At 45.8% G+C, this 20,538-nt stretch overlaps 1 protein-coding gene across 3 annotated transcripts in view; it reads left to right on the top strand.

Moving 5' to 3' along the window:
• Positions 1 to 20,538, top strand: part of ACSM1 (acyl-CoA synthetase medium chain family member 1) — a 40,715-nt gene that overhangs the window by 12,149 nt on the left and 8,028 nt on the right. For 2 of the 3 annotated variants that reach the window (XM_077141729.1, XM_077141730.1), the window contains exons 4-10: positions 2,450 to 2,657; positions 5,190 to 5,330; positions 7,552 to 7,711; positions 12,967 to 13,046; positions 14,235 to 14,358; positions 16,690 to 16,770; positions 17,318 to 17,419. In XM_077141729.1, the coding sequence (XP_076997844.1) occupies positions 2,450 to 2,657; positions 5,190 to 5,330; positions 7,552 to 7,711; positions 12,967 to 13,046; positions 14,235 to 14,358; positions 16,690 to 16,770; positions 17,318 to 17,419 (896 nt within the window). The remainder of the gene's footprint in view (positions 1 to 2,449; positions 2,658 to 5,189; positions 5,331 to 7,551; positions 7,712 to 12,966; positions 13,047 to 14,234; positions 14,359 to 16,689; positions 16,771 to 17,317; positions 17,420 to 20,538) is intronic. The other variant, XM_077141731.1, reaches the window with a different exon arrangement.

Raw genomic sequence — 20,538 nt, forward strand, 5'->3', positions numbered from 1 at the left:
TCCCGTGGGAAAAAAACACTTTCTCTTCCCTCTTTCTTACACTCCCTCTCACATTATCTTACTCTCCCCCCACCCCCATTCTCATGCTCATATACTCTCAAATACAATCTCCTACACTCCCTTTCTCTCTTTTTCATACTTCTTGCATACTCTTGGACATTCGCACTTATTAAAATATTCATCAGTTGTTAGCATGTTGCCACATTTGTGCCTGCTCTCTCTCTCTGTCTCTCTGTCTGTCTCCCTGTCTTCTTCTTTCTCTCTCTGTCTGAATCATTTAAGAAGCAGTTGCAGGGCGGGCCACAGTGGCTCAGCAGGCAGAGTTCTTGCCTGCCATGCTGGAGACAAGGGTTCAATTCCCCGTGCCTGCCCATTCTGAAAAACAAAACAAAAAAAGAATCAGTTGCATTGTGCTATTTCACCCATAAACACCACAGCATGCATCTGCTAAGATCAAAGCTATTTCCTTCACATAATGACAATGCAGTTATCACACAGAAAGACTAGAATTGATAGATCCATAGTAAGAGTTTCTCAACTGTCTCAATAATGCCCTTTTTGGGTATATATTTTTTCTTTAAATCTGAAATCCAGTTGACAATCTAGCATTGCATTTAGTTGCCAGGCGCCTCAGACCCCTTTAATCTAGTATGGTTCCCCACCCTGTTTTGCATGGTAATGACATTTCTGAAGAGTCCAAGCCAGTTATTTTGCAGAACGACCCTCAAAATGTGTATTTCTAACTCTTTCCTCCTGATTGCACTCAAAATGTGTATTTCTGACTCTTTACCCCTGATTGCATTTCAACCTGAGTGCAATCAGGAGGAAAGAGTCAGAAATACACATTTTTAGGCTGTAGCACTGCAAGAACGATGCCCTGCTTTCCATCAGGGGTCTAGAAAGTCACTTTGCTCATCATCAGTGATCTCGTTTAATCACCTGAATTAGGTGGTGTCTGCCAAATTTCTCCTTTGTAAAGGCTTCTTTTGCCCTTTGTAATTAATAAGTAACTGTGCTGTAATGCTTGTGAAACTGTGTGAATGCCCTGTTCTCCAACAGTCTTTCACCCAAAGGTTATAATGACCATTAGTGACATGACTCTTGGCTGAATTAAACATTACTATGGTGGTTTTAAGTGGTGATTTTCTATTTCTATCATCCCCTCTACATTTATTAGTTAGAAATCTTCTTTAAAGAAGAGCTTTCTCTCTTCCTTTTAATTATCTGTCTATTGATCGACTGATCGCTCTGTCTACCTACCTACCTATGCATCTCTCAACCACTCTCCATCTGTCTGTCTAACTTAGAATCAGTATGGGACTCATGGATTCTTGTTTAAGTCACTTTGCTTATTCTGTCTTGCATGCGCATACAACACACATGCTCTCTCTTTCCCTCTTTCCCTCCCTCTCATATTCTCTCACACATAAAATAGCTTATTAATTTGGCAAGATCACGTGGAATGAAGAATTAGCAGCAAGGGCAGTGGAAGTATAGGGAAGAAGAGTCCCATCATCTGTAGAACTAAGAGACAGCCCATGGGCAATCCAATACTTGAATTGAGCCCTTTGGGAAAATCCAAATTTAAAAGAAGCAGAAGCTAAGGAAGGGCATACCAAATGTGGTCACGGCACATGGAAAGGCTTGGAGTGTGTTAGTGTATATGTAGGACAGATTTATTATATAAGGAATGGGAGATTGGGAGAGAAAGATGGAGAGTGGGCCATTGCTTAATGTCAGGATGGGGCATCTGGTGCTTCCCTGAAGAGAGAACACTTAAGTGTTAGAGCAGGGAAGAAATGTGGAGGGAAAAAAGTTAGTTCTTTATGGAAATTAACCAGGCAATAATTTGGAAGATGGGATGGCGGGAAGATTCGGAACAGGGCCTCAGGGGGAGAGAGACTAGAACCCAAATGGAAGCCTGAAGGCCTGAACTAATCGTTGGTAGTGGAGATAGAGGGAAAGTCCAAAGACACTGTGGCTACTACTTAATTAGACATGAAGAATGAAGAGAGGGGAGGAGATTCAAGATAACGCCAAAAGAGCAGAATTGTGGAAGTGAGAGGAGAAATTCAGGGGACAAAGGCTCAGCCAGTCCTGCAGCTGGGGACACACTGTCCTACTCATATCCATCTTCCCGGGTCTGCTGTCAAGTTATATAAAATGGGATCCACATGTCTCTCTTCTGACTGGATCCATCTATGGTAGAAAAGGTTATGGCAGGGCCTTCAAAGGTAAGGGTGCATTAAGGGGTCTTCTTTAAATACAGATTCAGATTCAGCAGGTTTGGAGTGAGGCCTGGGATTCTGCATTTCTTAGAAGCTCCAAGGTGGCGCTGATGCTGTTGGTTCTTAAAGCACACTTTGGATTTCCATGCAGAGAAGTCAGGCCTGAAACCCATGGCTGTCGAAGATAACCAGAAAATGAGCAGTTCCTTTCTCATCCCCAGGGATTGTCTTCATACCGGCAACCACCCAGCTGAAGGCCAGGGACATTCTCTACCGACTGCAACTATCTAAAGCCAAGGCCATTGTGACCACAGAAACCCTGGCCCCAGAAGTGGATTCCGTGGCTCCTCAGTGCCCTGCTCTGAAATCCAAGCTCCTGGTGTCTGACCACAACCATCAAGGGTGGCTGAACTTCCCATCACTGGTTAAGTGAGTTTCTAGCCAAATGACCATGCTCTCTGCAGAATGGTGGACAAGGGCCCGGTGATGGGAAACTCACCGAGCTGGAGGCCAGCTATGGTGCCAACTTGCTGTGTGACCCAGGGCTAGTTCCTCTCCCTCTCTTGGTCTCGGTTGCTTTATCTGTAAAGTAGGAAGTTAAACTTCTATGTTCCTCTCATTAAAATATACTCACTTCTGGGACTGTGCTAAGAGAATGTGTAAAGTCAGAGGGTTGGTCAGTTACCTACCTTCCTTATAGGTAGGTAATCTAAAATACTATTTTATAGAAAAATAAATATTGTAAGAAGTTGAGTGAAACATTCAAATGGATTTTTAAGATGAAACTTGAGGGTTCAAGAAAAACTGAGGCAGAAGCTGGCAGGCCCCTCGGGGGGAAATGTTTCCCATTTCCCAGGGGATGAGTGGCAGGGACTCACTCTCCTGTGCTTTGGGGGACACCTTGCAGGCAAAGTTAGGGAAGTGTTAGAGGTAAGGAAGACCCTTGCCACCGCCGAAACTCGAATTCTGTAAACCTTCAGGCATTTCTCCCGTTATATACACACACACGTCATACTGCATCTGTTTTCTTGAAGTAACACCTCTGTTTTCAAAGCTCTTTATTTCAACCCCAAAAAGCAAATGCTATAGCAAACTCACACTTTATGCTAGATTCTAAAGCCAGAGAATAAAAAGAAAACAGTGAAAATCAAAACTGCCCTTGAAAACTCCCTTAAGTTGCCCAGAGTCGTCCTGGCAACCTTTCTTAGCAAGAGCAAAGGAATCGCGTTGGAATTATTTGCAGTTTCTTTGGCTGAACACCATGTAAGGTAGCTAGCTTGCGTTTAGAATCAGCTCAAGCCATCTTGGTCTAGGAGAAGCTCCCCAAAATCTAGGCAGCCAAGGTTACCACCCAGCCTGCCTGCCATATCAGGCTCACATCAGGGCAGGTACATGTCATGTGAAGTGACACAGCTGTATCTTATATATTTGTTATATAATAAGATACAGCCCTTCGGCTCTTTTCCCCATTCCCCATCACCAAGATCACAATTAAGTTCCTGCAAAATTTTGTGTGTTTATCAGACAAGCCCAGAAGCGTGATTAAATGCATAGACTTTGGATCAGACTGGGCTTGAGTCCGGCTGTGCCACTGTCTGGGTACAAGTCTTTAGGCGTGTTCTCTAACCACTCTGACCCTCTGTTTCTTCATCTGCAAAATCTGAACCAAAGCATGAGGACCCTCTGGAGCACATTGCCTGGAACATAGTGAGGGCAATACGGGTGTCTTTTTTTTTTTTTTTTTTTACTGTTTAAAAAATTTTTAACTTTTTTTCTTATTGTGATATAGGACGTATATACAAAAAAGCAATACGTTTTAACAAGTAGTTATAGAACAGATTTTAATGTTTGGTATGGGTTACAGTTCCATGATTTTTCGTTTTTTTCTTCTAGCTGCTCCAGGACACTGGAGACCAAAAGAAGTATCAATATAATGATTCAGCAGTCATACTCGTTTGTTAAATCCTATCTTTTCTGTTATACTCTTCCTTCTCTTTTTTACTTTTTTGCGATAAATAACATAAATACAAAAAAAAGCAATACATTTCAAAGTACATGGCAGCAATTAGTGGTAGGACAGATTTCAGAGTTTGGTATGGGTTACAATTCCACAATTTTGGGTTTTTACTTCTAGCTGCTTGAAGGTACTGGAGGCTAAAAGAAATATCAATATAATGATTCAGCAACCATACTCATTTTTGTTAAACACAGCTTTCTCTGTATAATTCTACCATCATCTTTGATCTTTCTCCCACTCTATAGGGTATTTGGAGTATGCTTTTCTAACTTTTTCATGTTGGAGGGGGTTGTTGAATCTGGTCCAGGGATCCATCTGGAGGTTGTAGGTTTCTGGAAGGTTACCCTAGTGCATGGAGCCTTTGTAGAATCGTATATATTGCCCTAGGTGTTCTTTAGGATTGGCTGGAATGGTTTTGGCTGGGGTTTGGCAGGTTATGAGAGGTAGCAATGTCTAACTGAAGCTTGCATAAGAGTGACCTCCAGGGTAACCTCTCGATTCTATTTGAACTCTCTCAGCCACTGATACTTTATTTGCTACACTTCTTTTCCCCCTTTTGGTCAGGACGGCATTATTGATCCCACAGTGCCAGGGCCGGACTCATCCCTGGGAGTCATCTCCCAAACCACCAGGGAACTATTCACCCCAGTATGTCATGTCTTCCATAGTGGGGAGAGCAGTGGTTTCACTTGCACATATATGAGTGTCTTGAATTAAACAAAAGTCCCATATTTCCCCCTTTTTTGAAATGAAGAAATGGCAATCCACTTGTCCAAATCACCCATAAAGTCATTATGAAGTCTAAGACCAGGAAAGCCAGTTTTGCCTCCAGTGAGGCAAACCCCCAGCTCCCTGACTCCAAGCCTCGCTTTCCTTCCTTTGGTTTGTGGAGGTGGAAAACAGCAAATGGGACTTCTCTCCTTTTGTCTTAAATCCCTTTGCAGATCAGCATCCCCAGACTACACCTGTATTAAGTCGAAGACCCGGGACCCGATGGCCGTCTTCTTTACCAGTGGGTCCACAGGCTACCCCAAGATGGCAAAACACAGCCATGGGTTTGCCTTACGGTCCTGCCTCCCTTCGTGGTAAGACAGAGGACAACACCTGAGAGGTGGGGCAGGCTGTGCGTGTGCGTGTGCGTGTGTGTATGCGTGTGTAAGGAGCTCTAAGTAAAAGTGATTCCATTCTGCTTTTCGCTTCTGCTCTCTTCGGTTCAGACCTCTGAGGGTCTGAGAGGTGAAGCCTGTGGAAACCTCAAGTGTTTGCTGACAGAGGCCTGGGGGTGACACAGGAGACGCATTTGTGCAGTGCCTGGGTGCTCTCACAGGAGATGGGGAGGACGTGTGGTGGAGGCAGCAGGGACTCTGCGAGCCACACAGATGACAAGCCATTGTTTCCCCATCCTTGGCTCCAGGGTTTGTGGGGGGGAGACAATATGTTGTAGCAGTGTGACCTGCAAGGTTGACAGGTCCCCTCCTGTCTCCCAGTATAGGCAACTCAGACTTGGAGTGCCCAATCATGAGCTGTCTGGGAAGACAATAACTGTACCAAGCCATGCCTCCAAGCCATTGCCCCCAAACTAGGACAGACAACACAAAGAAACTGAACCCCTACCTTAAGAGTTAATTATCTCCAAATCAAACCTCTTCTCCCCTTCCCATCCCCAGCAAACTGGCAATATTAAGGCCAGATCAGGTTCTATATATTTTGCAAATTATTAAACTAGATAAGAGGGCAGAAAAGGCTTCTTGAGGACAGTAGGTTTTTGAGCTAATTGGTAACAGGTGAGTAGCAAAACCTCAGGAGGAGGTTGAGAGTGAGAGGAAGGGAGGGCTTCCCATTCATTGAGTGGAAAACCACAAAGGTACAAAAAATGGTATTCACAGAACTACAAAGACTTGAGAATAGCTGTTGCTTAAGGTGTGGGATGAAGAACCAATGGGGAGAACTGCGGAAAGTCAGCAGGGCCACGTCATGCAAAACCTGTGTGCATCACACCGTGGAGTTTAGGACACGTATTGCTTAACAGGAAAGCAATGGGGAGGTACTGAAAGGTTTGAACTTGGAAAATATCCCTGTCGCTTCAGGATGAAGAATGGTTTGGAGAAAGTGAGAATGGAGTCGTGGAAGACGAGTAACAGGCTTTTGTAAAAATCCAGGTGCAAGGTTGTGGTCACGTGGACTAGGTGAAAGAGAGATGAGATATTAGAGGACAGAGTAGACAGGATCTGCTCAGTAGACGTGGCAGGTAAGAGAGAAGAAGGAGTTAAGGTTGGCTCCAAGGCTTCTGAGTGGGACACATTCAAGGTGTTGACATTCACTGAAATACTGAGAATGCTAGAGAAAAATCAGTTTTAGGGAAGCAGAAGAGATTAGGGCCTGCTGGGTTGGGGGGAGTCTGAGAGACATTCCAGAAGAGATGTGCAGTGAAGACAGAGGCCCCTAGGCAGTAATTTTCTGTTGGTGTGACATGATCTTAAGACAGATGGGATGAGGGGGTGTGGATGGCTGATCCAAACCTCTACCTGTTCACAGAAAAGCTCCTTAGACAAAGTTGAGTTTTCTCAAGGCGTTGCTATGCACACAGCAGCAGTGAGAATGGGGTGGACAAATAGGAAACCTTCCCCGCTCTATCTTACAACCATGGATAAATGGATAAGTGGTTGTCCTCTGACTCATTTCTTCTACTCCCTTGCCAAGATGGCGTATTAATTAGGTCTCTCTTTCTGTCTCTTTGTCTCTCTGTTTCTCTGTCTCTCTGTCTCTCTCTCTTACTCCCTCCCTCCCTTCATCCCTCCCTTCTTCTCTCTCTCTCTCTCTTTCTCTCTCTCACCTCTTTAAATCAAAGAAGGAATAAAGGAACTTATTGGCTCATGAAACAGAGCAGCCTAGGGTTTGGCTTCAGACATGGCTGAGTAGCCTTCAGATTATGTTTTCCTCCCTATGTTTCAGCTCCATCCACACCCCTCTCAGAAAGGATCATCCCTCACTGTCCCAAAACGGCTGACAACATCATCTGGGACCATATCTGGAACATTCAAATCCAGCAAAAGAACAGCTGACTGTTCCAACATTCCCAATCATTATGATTGAACCAATTTAAGACACATGTGCCCAGGGAAATAAGCTTGGTTAACTGGCAGCATAGCTTTGGGATGTGGTGGGTGGTGGGGTGTGGGTAGGGTGGGGCTTGGGGGAGGGTAGTCTGGAGCCCCACCCAAAACACCCAGATTTAAGTGGGAGGAGTGGGCCACTATTGACATTCTCCCATGATCACCCACTAAGATGATTGCATTTCGGAGTTAGCAGGAAATGGCTGCAGCTAAAGACATCGGATATCTGCTGGTGCCTGTCCGACCCAGGTTGGATTTTATCTACCATAGGAAGTCTGACGGAACCATGGGCAGCAGGGTCTACAGCCTTCATCCATCATATGCCCCGGTTCAACCCCAAGGTCATTGTACAGGTAAGCAGGCCAACCTTCTAGTATCAACAAACTTCCCAGAAATCTGTGTTTCAAAGCCAAAAAGGCTGGACCCCATGAGAAAGATTTCATTTAGCAAAGAACAGTAGCATAGTACACACCTGGTCGTGGGTTCCTAGAGCATAGCACATTAAACGAGAGTCAGTCTATCAGCATCCTATCAAGATGTCACCTCAGTGAAAACGCACATTTCTCAGTCCTTCCTCAGACCTACAGCTCAGGCTTTGGCTGGGGGACCTGAAACAGACATTTTGAAAAATTATAGCAACAGGAGCAAGCTCTGGTCTCGTGAGTCTTGGTTGCTGGCTCAACGAGGGCCAGGTAGCTGGTGTGTGTGTGTGTGTGTGTGTGTGTGTGTGTGTGTGTGTGTTTGCTGAGCCCTTGGAAAATGACAGATCTAGCATCTTGTCCCAGTGTTGTCATTCATTAGCAGGTTACTTAACCACTCTGAGCCACAGATTCCTTATTTATAACAAGGGAGGGTTTACTAGTTACTGCCTTATATAATTACAGTGACTATTAATGAGATGATATGGGTTAAGTGTGTAGAGTGTTTAACCCAAGGGCTAGCACACAGAAGAAACTCAGTAAATGGTGGCAATTGCTCTTAACCTCACCAGGCAGTTGCCCAGCCCGGTGACGATTGAAAACATCTTCGTGAACCCCTTCCGTGTCCATCCCTTCACCTGAAAATCTCTTTGTATCTCCTCTCACACCCTGGCCTTCCATCTGAGAGGCCAACCTGCCCCTCCATCTCTCCAAGTTCAACCCCTTTCCCCACAACTGCTCTGGGCCCTTTTCTCTAAGTCCTTCAAAGACCTCCCTCGGCGTATCATTTACCTTTTTTATTAGTTAGGGTTCTCTAGATAAACAGAATCAATAGGGAACACTCGCAAATATAAAATGTATAAAAGTGTCTCATGTGAACCTTCTCGACCAAAAGGGGGAAGAGTAAAATGAGACAAAGTGTCAATGGCTGAGAGATTCCAAACAGAGTCGAGAGGTTATCCTGGAGGTTATTCTTACGCATTAAGTAGATATCACCCTGTTGTTCAAGATGTAGCGGAGAGGTTGGAGGGAACTGCCTGAAAATGTAGTGCTGTGTTCCAGTAGCCATGTTTCTTCAGGATGATTGAATAATGATATAGCTTTCACAATGTGACTGTGTGATTGTGAACACCTTGTGTCTGATGCTCCTTTTAACTACTATATCAACAGAAGAGTAGAACATATGGAATAAAAATAAATAATAGGGGGAACAAATGTTAAAATAAATTCAGTTTGAAATAGTGGTAAATGAAAGCGAGGGGTAAGGGGTATGGTATGTATAGTTTTTTTTTCTCTATTATTTTATTTCTTTTTCTGTTGTCCTTTTACTTCTTTTTCTAAATCGATGCAAATGTACTAAGAAATGATGAATATGCAACTATGTGATGATATTAAGAATTACTGATTTTATATGTAGGATAGAATGATATCTAAATGTTTTGTTTGTTAATTTTATTTTAATTAATATAAAAAGGTATAAAAAAAATTGTCTCATGTGACCGTGGGAATGCAGAGTCCAAAATCCGCAGGGCAGGCTGTGAAGCCGACGATTCCGATGGAGGGTCTGAACGAACTCCACAGGAGAGGCTCGCCAGCCGAAGCAGGGAGAGCCTATCTCTTCTGAATCCTCCTTGAAAGGCTTTCAGTGATTAGATTACGCACCACTCATTGCAGAAGACACTCCCCTTGGCTGATTACAAATGGAATCAGCTGTGGATGCAACTGACGTGATCATGATTTAATTCTATGAAATGTCATCATTGCAACAGACAGGCGGGCACTTGCCCAGCCAGACAACAGGTACCACCACTTGGCCAAGTTGACACATGAACCTGACCATGACATCTTTCCTTCTGAATTTTCAATCTCTTCAAGCTTCATTAGCTCTACTCTCTCAGTCATAAACAGGTTCAAAGTTCCCATTCTAAGAAACCTTCCCTCAACCCTGCCACCTATCAGGCCAACTCCATCTTTCCTCCTTCATACCAAAGGCTCCACAGAGTATTGTCCGCTTGCTGCAGCCTGATCCTCTTCAGGAACATTCTGTCTCACCTGACTTCTAATGACTGCAGTCCCTCCAAGGCTCTACCCTAACACTTCCTCTCCCTTCCAAGCAATCTCTTTCACTTCCATTTCTCCCACAAATCCGTCAATGCAGGTGACTCCCAAAACTGTGCCCAGGGTCTCATCTCTCCCCTGTGTTTAACTGCTAGCAGGTCAACTTCATCTGATAATCCCTCCAGCACCCCAAATGCACTTCCCATAACATCACCCACCTCCCTCTCCCCTATACCAATGTCTCCTCCCTGCATCCCATCATTCTTTATGGCACCACATCCTGCCAGCATCTGAGGCTTAAAGCTGCACAAACTTGTCTAAGGGAACACTGCTTAGTATGTAGGGATTAGATGTAATGTGTCAAGGGTCTTTCCCAGAGCTTGGCACTTAGTAGGTGCTCACAAATGCTGGCTGGGATTATTGCTGGCTGAGCTACAATTTATATGACTTGGCAGCTTGCCCCCAATCTGCCCCCACCCCTTCCCCTCGCAAAATCTAAGTCTTCTTCTCCTCTATCGGAATCTTAGTGCTATGTTTTAAGCTTGAAATATTTCAAAAGGATTATGTTACACATTAAAAAAAAAAACAGCATTGGAGAGTTTAATCATTTAGATTTAGGTTCCACATATTCTTTTTCTGAAATTTTAATAGCAATTATTGATTTATTAAGTCCCTCTGATTGAGGATGGAAAATGTTGACTAAAATGAAAAAAATACATATTAAATCCATACTGTTTAAAATTCATAAAATAAAACATTCTTCCCATTTCCTTTTTATCCAACCCCTCAACTTTGCCTTTTTTCCAGCTCTGCTCTAAAAGCCTCCTTCTCCCTGTCCCCCCCACTCCCCCACCCTTTCCACACACCCCCCACTCCTGCTGCCCCCACCCCCACCATGCCCTGGCCCAAGCTGCCAAGTCATAAATTGTAGCTCAGCCAGCAATAATCCCAGCCAGCATTTGTGAGCACCTACTAAGTGCCAAGCTCTGGGAAAGACCCTTGACACATATTATATCTAATCCTTACATACTAAACAGTGGTCCCTTAAACAAGTAAACAGAAGTCTGCTTCATGGAAAAGTGAATGTATCAGAGGGCAGGTGGCAGGTGGCACATTGAGGCATCTCAAGATACCGGAAGGGAAGAAGAGCAGTTGAGTCTGACCAGCACTGGAATAGAAATCAAGCAGCTTCTGGATTCCTCTCTGCTTCTCTCTGCCCCCTTCTTTCTGTTTGTGGATCTCCTTTTGCTACTTGGCATGCACAGAGCCAAACGTGGTGACCACAGCTTTCTCAGGCTTACCTCTTCCCTTTCCAAATGCCCAAGCTAGATCAATTTGAGTCCGAGTGGCCCAGCCTGAGCCAGCTGTCTGTCAACCATTCAAACCTTGGTGCCAGCAGCAAGGTCACAGATACAAAAGTGGCTGGCATGGGGGGTGGAGTAAGGAGATGGAGAGGGACAATCTGGAGTGGGAGTAGTAGCCTTTGGGTAGGGGTAGAACTAAAAATATGAAAGAGGAGAAGAATAGGAGTTTTGCAGAGAAAGAAACCAGAGATGAGAAGCTGACTGGGTCCAAGGAAAGAGAGAGACCAAGGTGGTATCAGGCTCTCCCCCATAAAGTACTCATTAAACCTCATCACCAGCCGTTTTCGTTTGCTAGCTGCCAGAATATAATACACCAGAAATGGAATGGCTTTTTAAAATGGAGAATTTAATAAGTTGCTAGTTTATAGTTCTAAGGCCATGGAAATGTCCCAGTTAAAGCAAGTCTATAGAAATGTCCAGTCTAAGGCATCCAGGGAAAGATACCTTGGTTCAAGAAGGCCGATGAAGTTCAGGGTTTCTCACAAGTGGAAAGGCACGTGGCGAACATGGTCAGGGTTTCTCTCTTGTCTGGACGGGCACATGGCAAATATGGCATCGTCTACCAGTTTCCTCTCCAGACCTCTTGCTTCACGAAGCTCCCCCGGGGCTTCCTCCTTCATCTCCAAAGGTCGCTGGCTGGTGGACTCCGTGGTTCTCTCGGCCTCGTGGCTCTGCTCAGCTCTGCTGTGGCTTTCTCATTGTTCTCAAAAGGCATTCTGTCCAAACATGTCACCTCCTTTATAGGATCCCAGTAAACTAATCAAGACCCACACGCAATGGGTTGGGACGCGTCTCCACCTAATCAAGTTTAATACCCACAATTGATTGAGTGACATCTCCATGGGGATAACCTAATCAAGTTTCCAACCTATAGCACTGAATAGGGATTAGAAGAAAGCGTTGCTCCCCCAAGATCGATCAGGGTTAAAATGTGGCTTTTCTAGGGTACGTAAATCCTTTCAAACAGGCACACCATTCTACAGGGAAGGTATGGATATCCCGTTTTGCAAATGAGGAAACAGAGTTGCAGAGAAGTTAAGTAATAGTCAGGATTTAAATTCTGACCAAGCAGAGCCCCAAACCCACACTGTCTTCTCTTTACTGCTTCTCTCCCTTCCAGCATATCTCCATCCTGATCTGAAACCCTGAAAGGCTCCCATTTCTAAGCAAATGAGGGTGAAGGGCAGGCATTTTTTTTATCCTAAAGAATGTGGGTCCAACTAGCTCTTATTTTCCTAAATGTCTTTCTTTCTTTCACCTGTGTGCCTAAATAAACTGCATTAACTTGACTTAAATATGTTTCCAGCTCCTGAGTCTTTGCTCCTGCTATTCCTGCTATCTCCAAAGGCCTCCCGGCTTCTCTGCATACATATGCTATCCACCTGTCAATGCCCCACTAAATGCCACCTCTTCCGTTGAGTCCCCTGGACAACCCAACCAGAAGGAATACTTCCCTCTCTCATATCCTTATAGAACTGTCTTTGCAGCTGTCTTCTGACATTTACCAGTTTCAGCTTTATCATTTGATTCCTAGTCTGCTCAATATTAGGGCCTACTTTCTATGAGAGTTGGGGCTTTATCTTACTCGTCTAACTTTCCCCCAGCACCACGGACACAGTGCCATGCTCAATGTATGTATACTGAATGAATTAACAAATGAATAAATGGACTCTCCCAGAGGAGAGGTCAGAACCAAAATGCTAATAGGGAGTGGATATTTGTCACCTGAACTGTAAAAATAAAATTCCTTCTCTTATCACTTCCCAGACGTTGTTCAAATACCCCATCACCTACTGTTTGGCTGCACCTTCCATATATCGAATGATTCTGCGGGAGAATTTCACCAGGTATTGTAAAAGTGGTTGGTGTCAACGGTCTTTGGTTTGGGTTTTAGGGATCTGATCCATTATGGTCTGACCAGGTTTTCCTCTGGTTCTTTGAGAGTAAAGTGTGTGTGTGTGTGTGTGTGTGTGTGTGTGTGTGTGTGTGTGTGTGTGTGTGTGCGTGCGTGCGTGTTAAGATTGGTGGTGATAATTATCCACCAATCTATGTAGTGTAGGAAATCAGGGCCCAGAGAAACACTTTAGTGAACCTCGCATCATTATGAGTTTTGGTTTTTAAAATATTTTTCACGGTGAAATGAAAAGCACACCAAAAAATGCATAATACACAAATGTACAGATTAATGAATTGTTGAAAAGAAAACGTCTGTGTAACCATCCACTCAAGTCACAAAAATAAAACATTGCCACCACCCAGAGACCCCCACATGCCTCCCCATCTTCCCGAAAAGACACCACTATGTTGGTTTCTATAGTGTCCGCTCCTTGCTTTCCTTCCTTGTTTTCTTCCTTATGAAGTATCCCTGAGCAAATAATCGGGTTTATATTCTTTATGTTAGACTTCATGGGTAAAATGGAAAAAAGCATGCATATCACACAATGTACCTTGTAAACTACTGCAAACGTTCACATCAGGCTTCCATGTTCTCTCCTAAATGCCTTCTTTCAGGGCTGCTTTCCAGTGACCCTTCTCCTCTCTTTTTTCACACTCAGCCCAGAAGCCCTTACGTCCTGAGCATTTCATTTCCAGCCCCCACTCAGAAATACAAAAGCCCCTCTATGCCCTCTATAGAGGGCAGGATAGTTCTGTTATTATTCTAACATGTCCTTGGGGTTTATCCCTTACCACTTTATGGTTTATAAAAATATGCCTTTCAGCTGCATAAAATGCTTTCCTCAGATGGGTTCTGATAAATATGCTTTTCTCCTTCTTGTTACATCAATATCCACATTCCATCCAAATCTCCCCAATTTACCCAATAGCCTCACCCTTCTACCCACTGCCAGAACGGTTAACAGGAAATGGCGAGAAGTGAGTGACATCCACGTGGCCTCAGCTATGGGTCAAATATCCAGGAGACAAGTGAGAAAGTGAAGAAGGAAAAAGATGAGTGATCCAGATGACAAAGCTGAGTTGGCTTTTAATGCAATTGGCCTGGTGTGGGATGCACTGACTCCTTGCCTCCCCCTAAGTCTCAGATTCCCAACCTTGGAGCACTGCATTACTGGCGGGGAAGCCCTGCTGCCCCAGGAGCAAGAGCAGTGGAAAAAACAGACAGGCCTTCTGCTCTATGATATCTACGGACAGTCGGAAACGGTAGGTGGGTGGGTCCTTTCTGGGCCGGTCCCCCGCAGTGGGTGAGTGTAGGAGGAAAGCTTGCTCTGGGCACAACACTGTAGGAGCACACGCCTGGCTTCCGCATGCCAAGTGAATTTGCCCAAAATGAATTTGCAGAGAGAAGATTCATAACTCCTCAGCTCATCAAGGAACCACGTACTAAAAACTATTGAGCTACTAGACTAATACTTAAGAAGGGGTCTAAGGACACTTGGACAGTGGCCCTGTGATCATTAGTTCGAGGAAGCCCAGGGTGGTGATGGGATGGGAAGGTCTCCACTGCAGATGTGGCTACAGCTGGCAAGTCCTGTGCACTCCACCATCCCTTCCTAGGGTGGCAACTACAGACGTAGCATGGAAGGGTCTCAAGATGTTCATTTCTGAGTATATAGGAGAATAGCTGAGAGGTTTGATTGCAAGATGCTAGCAGGGGCAGAGAGGACAAGACTTCCTGTATGCATTGCTCCGTCTCTCCCTCCCTCTCTGCATCTCTTACCCTTCTCCCCTCTCTGTCCCACCCCTATATCCCCCCTCTCCCATCCCCCTCCCTCTCTTCTTCCCCTCCTTTTCTCTCTCTCTCTGTCTCTCTCTCTCTCTCACACACACACACCGTGATCCCAAAAAGAGTTCCCGAGCTGCCAGATAGACATGGCATTTAGAATATTCGGCACACCACAAAGCTCAAGGATTTCAATGGCAGGGTGGCTGGGTATCTCTTCCAACACATTCTCAATCCATTTGCAATGTGGGACAGAGCCCCTTCACCCCAGCACCCCAATCTCCCTCCAGCTAACAGAGGATTGTCTCCCATCTCAGGCCCTATAGGAAAATGGCTGCCTTAATCCCCATTCATTTACTTGTCTAACAGTTTTTTACTAAAATAATCAAAACACGGTCTTCTCGCAGGTCTGAGAAATGTTGAGATACAGGTCCTGACCTCCAATGGTTCAGAGTTTCTATTTGGGCAAGGAGAGCTAAATGCTATATCTATGACCCCAGTCCCTTTGCATCAGTCATTTGCAGCAACAGAATACTCAGTCCCTTACACACGGATAGCACTTTATTTCTGAATGTACCCTTCCCACGTGTTCACTCATCTGTGCAAACTTTCTCATGAGTCTACAGTGCAGGCAATGATAGGGCAGAGGGGAAAGAGCATCATCTCCTAGAGCTCAGGCTTGGGTATCAGCCCAGCCCTGCCAGGTATAGGCTTCAAACCTTCAGGTATAGCATTCAGCCTTCCTGAATCTCACCTTCCCCAGCTCTAAAGTGCAATGACACAGGTGACCTTGCCGGGTTGTGATAAGGTAAATGAAAGGAAAGTGTGGGTCACAGTACCAGCTCAGAGAATGTGCCCACATTGTAGCTGCAGGTATAAGTAGGTAGGTATTGTATTAGTTGCTGAAAGTGCAGAGATGAACAGGGCATCTTCTCAGGATGTCCATTGTCTACCAATGGACACTATAAATAAAAAATATTCATAATGCCCTATAGGCTAATGACAAAAATATGGGAAAATATGCTATAGAAAGGGACCCTTGCAACTGACTTTTCTTGGGGCCCAAGGAACAGCTAGTAATTGTCACTTAATTGAATGCTCTGTCTGTGCCAGGCACCGTGCTAAGAGTTCTACATCCATTCACAAGCCCTCTGTGAGATGAGTATTATAATTATCCCCTCATATGGAGTTGGAAATCAAGGTGGATTGATTGGCATGCAGCTAGTGAGTGGAGGATTCAAGATTCACCGACTGGTCTCCCTGACTTTAAGGCTCCCAGCCTGAGAAAGACTGATATTTGAGAGAACCATAAAGAAGGAATGAATTCCATCAGGAGGTTGAAAGGAAGGCGGTGCAGGGCTAGCAGAAGGCATGGCAATGACAAACGGACCCTCAATGCACATGGAGTAGTTGAGGCAGCTTTCCTCTATCTGTCCCATGGCCTCAAATGTGTGTTAAATGGACGCATGGCCTTCCGCTGGCAAGCTGGCCCTTACCTGGTATATGACGCGCACCCCACTGCCCGCATTACGTGTCCACAGTCCCCCGTGGTTGTCCCTGTGCACGACCATGAGCTCCCGAGGACTCAGGAGCTCCAGCGCTTAGAACAAGCCCAGCCCATCTTGCAAACAAGTCTGCTCCATAGACTTCAGTTTCAGCATTGGGAGTGGACCTGGATGCCCTCCCTCCCCAACGAGGGGTCCTTGTGCACCTCAGTGACACTGTGAACAGAGGAGGCTTGCATCGTTCTTGCTGCTGTCTTACCAGCCAGGACTCCTTTGCCAACCCCAGCCCTCTTCCTTTGTTAACAGGGCTCAGCTTGTGGCATTTTACGGGGCCTGAAGGTCAAGCCAGGTTCCATGGGGAAGGCCCTCCCACCCTTCGAAATCCAGGTCTGGTCCGCAGGGCACTGGCAGAGCATGCACAGGGCGTGGCTGGGGTTGGATTGTGTGTGGCACCAGGTGGCAAAACCAGCCATGCTTCCCTGCCCTGATTGTCTAGCCTCGTCCCTCCCTATTTTTCCTCCGATTTCCCATGGATGCGTGAGTTGAGACGTGCAGCCCAACGCCCTGCACGCAGGGGAGGAGACCAGAGGGTCCTGGGTCAGCACTGGCAGTTCTCTCCACCATCTGTGCTTTCACTTTTTCTTAATCAATGTCATAAGGCTTGAAGAAAATTGGCAAGGTCTATGCACTCCTGAAACAAATAGACTCATGACTTGAGTCTCACCATTTGCTGATTTCAAAGACCTTTGACGGTTTTCATTTCCTTTCTGAAAAGTTTCTCCACCATTTCCCCACTCCCGTTGTCCCCACGGAGGCCACGTGAATGAGCCAGGCAGTGCCTGGGTGGGGCAGGAGGGAGGAGGGAGCCCTGTGGGTTAGGGCAGGAGGGAGGGGGGAGCCCTGCTGGGTGGGATTCACAGACCTGTTTCTCCAGATCATTGACAACGAGGGCAACATCCTGCCACCCCAAACGGAAGGAAACATTGGCATCAGGATCAAGCCTGCCAGGCCCTTGGGTATCTTCTTAGGCTACGAGGTAAGGGCGCCCACCCCCACCCCAGCCCCCAAATCCCTGCAGGGAGCTGTGTAGGTGGGAAGGCATGGATGCAACTCTGCATCCTGCGGCATCTTCAGCTCCTCCCCCATCACTCCAATTCAGCGAACTCAGCGATGGACAGGTCCCCACCCCCAAAGCTCACCACGCATCCCCCCATCTTTCCCTGCCCCAATCCATCTGGCACTTACGGACTGACTGATGGGTAGCAAGACCGGCTTCAGGACCCCCCAGGCTTCAGTCCCAATGAACTCCTGTGGTGAAGAACCAGGCTTTGTGGTCAGCACTATCCACCCCGCTTGCCAACAGGGTGTGGCCCACTCACCAGCCTCGCTGAGCCTCTAGAGCAGCTACTATCCCCACTTCACAGAGGAAGAAACTGCCACTTGGAGGCATTATGAGACTTCCCTATATCAAAGAAATGGCAGGTCCAGCATATGAGTCAAGTCCATGTCTTCTGGGCCCTAAACCCTCACTCTTTAATTCGGGGGAGAAACCTAGAGAATACGGAAAACTGAGATAGGCCATAAGGAAACCTGCTGAAATTCTTCCTCAAAACAAACCCTATCCCTCCCAGCTGAGTAGTATCCATGAAGGGGAAATTCTCTGCTTCCAAGAACGGCCGTGGAAGGGTGACCAGGCCTTGCAATCCATCCCCTTTCCCCAAAGTCACAGTCCCTGGGGACACTCCAGGCATCATTGTTGTCTCGCGGCGTGGCCTCAAGGGGGCGCTGCTCCTCTGGTGAGTTGCCCAAAGGCAACCGTGGAGGTCTTAGCCTTTATTCTCAGGAGCACAACTTTAAGCTTGAATCAAAGGGAAAATAAGTACAGAATGACATTTCTCTTTAGATCATCTCACTATTTTACTGGCAAACGTGTTAAAAGGAAAAGGTTACCTGGCAACCCTACGTGGAAAACAGTATCACTTGCCAAAAACTGAAGGCACATATAACCGTAAGTGTAATACAAACAAAACAATCGTCTGAAATTCTAGTTGAATGGTTTCCTGCCAAAAATCGCTGACCTTGAAGTCCTCCCCCACCCTTGGGGATTAAAATGGAGATGAGCAAGGCTTTCAGAGACGCTAAAGACATGTTAGCACCAAACCTGAGATTTTCCTCGATACATTCAGTAGCCTGGAAGAGAATCCCAAAAGGAATGTGGTCCAATATTTTGTCAAGTATCTCTTAAATCATTTCATGTTTCGCCAGAGGGACAAAGACAACACAAAGCATAGTCACGAATTGCTCAGGCTGGGGAGGGAGGTTTACACCAAATACCAGCCCTTCTGCTCTCCAGCTTCTCTGTAAAGTGGGCTGTAAAAGCACTTATTTGTGAGTGGTGATAGCGCCAAATGAAAACAGCCATTTGGTGAATGAATGATGCTGAGACAACAGTGACCAATCACAAATCCTGGATGATTCCATTCATATAACATTCCTGGAATGAGACAATTATGGAAACGGAGAACAGATGAGATCTTGCGAGGGGTAAGGAAGGGGTGGCTGAGGAGGGAGAGAGAGAGAGGAAGAGGGGGAGGGTGTGGTTGTGAAGGGGACAGCACCGGAGATACCTGTGATGGTGGAAATGGAACCCACGTGTATGATGAGTGTGTGGAACCAAATACACACGCACACACGCACGCACACAAATGAGTACAAGTAAAAAAAAGGGGCAGCTTCTGGGTCAAGATGGCAGCTTAACAATGCGCACATTTTAGTTCGTCCTCCAGAACAACTGCTAAATAACCAGAAACAGCACAGAACTGTTCCTGTAGCCACGTCAGTGACCGGACACACAGCATACCCCGGTCTGGACCAGCTGGACCAGCTGTGAGCCCCCACAGAACTGTGAGTTCCCAAACTGCAGTGGCTGGTGCCCCACCCCCACAGGCTGCTTCGCAGAGGGGAAAGGAAAGGAAATTTACCAGCAGCAGGGACTGAGCACAATTAAATGCCAATTGTGCAATTAATTAACAAATTCTGGCTACTAAAAATAGGGCCCCAGCTTAGGTGAATGTGGTCAAAGTGGAAGTTGCTCATTTTTGCCCCAGTGCCAAGGGGGCAGGGCTGATGGAAAAGGGGGGGGGGGGAAGAAGGAAACAGAGGTTTTTGTGGCTGTGTTTCTACAAAGGCTTCACTGCCTTTGGATATAGCAGCAGGACTTCTCAGGTTGCAACTACCCCAGGCATAGGCAGAAGTAAGCTCTTTTGGGGGCTTGTCTGGAGCCTGTGCCTTCCCCAGGGGAGGGGTGAAGCCCAACTCAGATAGAATCCCTCTCTCAAGGAATTCAGACACCAGGGCTTGGTAATTTGAAGCCATTAAAACCAGCCTACAACCTCTCCTCTGTCTCCACCATGCCCCCAGCAGGGAGAGTCCACCAAAGTTAAAGGTACCACATCATCTTATGCTGGTGGGACCTGCAGGCAGACAAGCACCACATACTGGGCAGGATAAGAAAAACAGAGTCCAGAGACTTCACAGGAAAGTCTTTCAACCTGCTGGGTCTCACCCTCAGGGAAAACCAACTCAGGTGACTCTTTCCTCCTGATAGGAGGCCATTTTGGTCTGAGAAAATCTGGCTGGGGTCTATAATATCTAAGCAGACCCTCCTAAGAGTGTGGGGGTGGGGGAAGGCACCATACAAGCAGGGCAAGAAACAAGAAAATAAGAACTGAAAAATTCTCCTCTGTTAAACAAAACTTAAGCTAGAGGTCCAGATAAAGCTGAACTGAATGTCAAAGAACAGACAGACAACAAATTCATCCAGCAAGAAAACCCTAGGTAAAAGAAGTGAAAGCAATCTCCAGAATAAACTAATTAAGGTAATTAAATGCCTTGACACCAGCAAAAAATAACAAATCACACTAGGAAAATTGAAGATATGGCCCAGTCAAAGGAACAAACCAACAATTCAAATGACATACAGGAACTGAAACAATTCATTCAGAATATATGAACAGACATGGAAAACCTCATCAAAAATCAAATCAATGAATTGAGGGAGGATATAAAGAATGCAAGGAATGAACAAAAAGAAGAAATTGAAAGTCTGAAAAAACAAATCACAGAACTTATGGGAATGAAAGGCAAGGTAGAAGA

This window comes from Tamandua tetradactyla, chromosome 23 (assembly GCF_023851605.1).
Source record: "Tamandua tetradactyla isolate mTamTet1 chromosome 23, mTamTet1.pri, whole genome shotgun sequence".
NCBI classification, from domain to species: domain Eukaryota; kingdom Metazoa; phylum Chordata; class Mammalia; order Pilosa; family Myrmecophagidae; genus Tamandua; species Tamandua tetradactyla.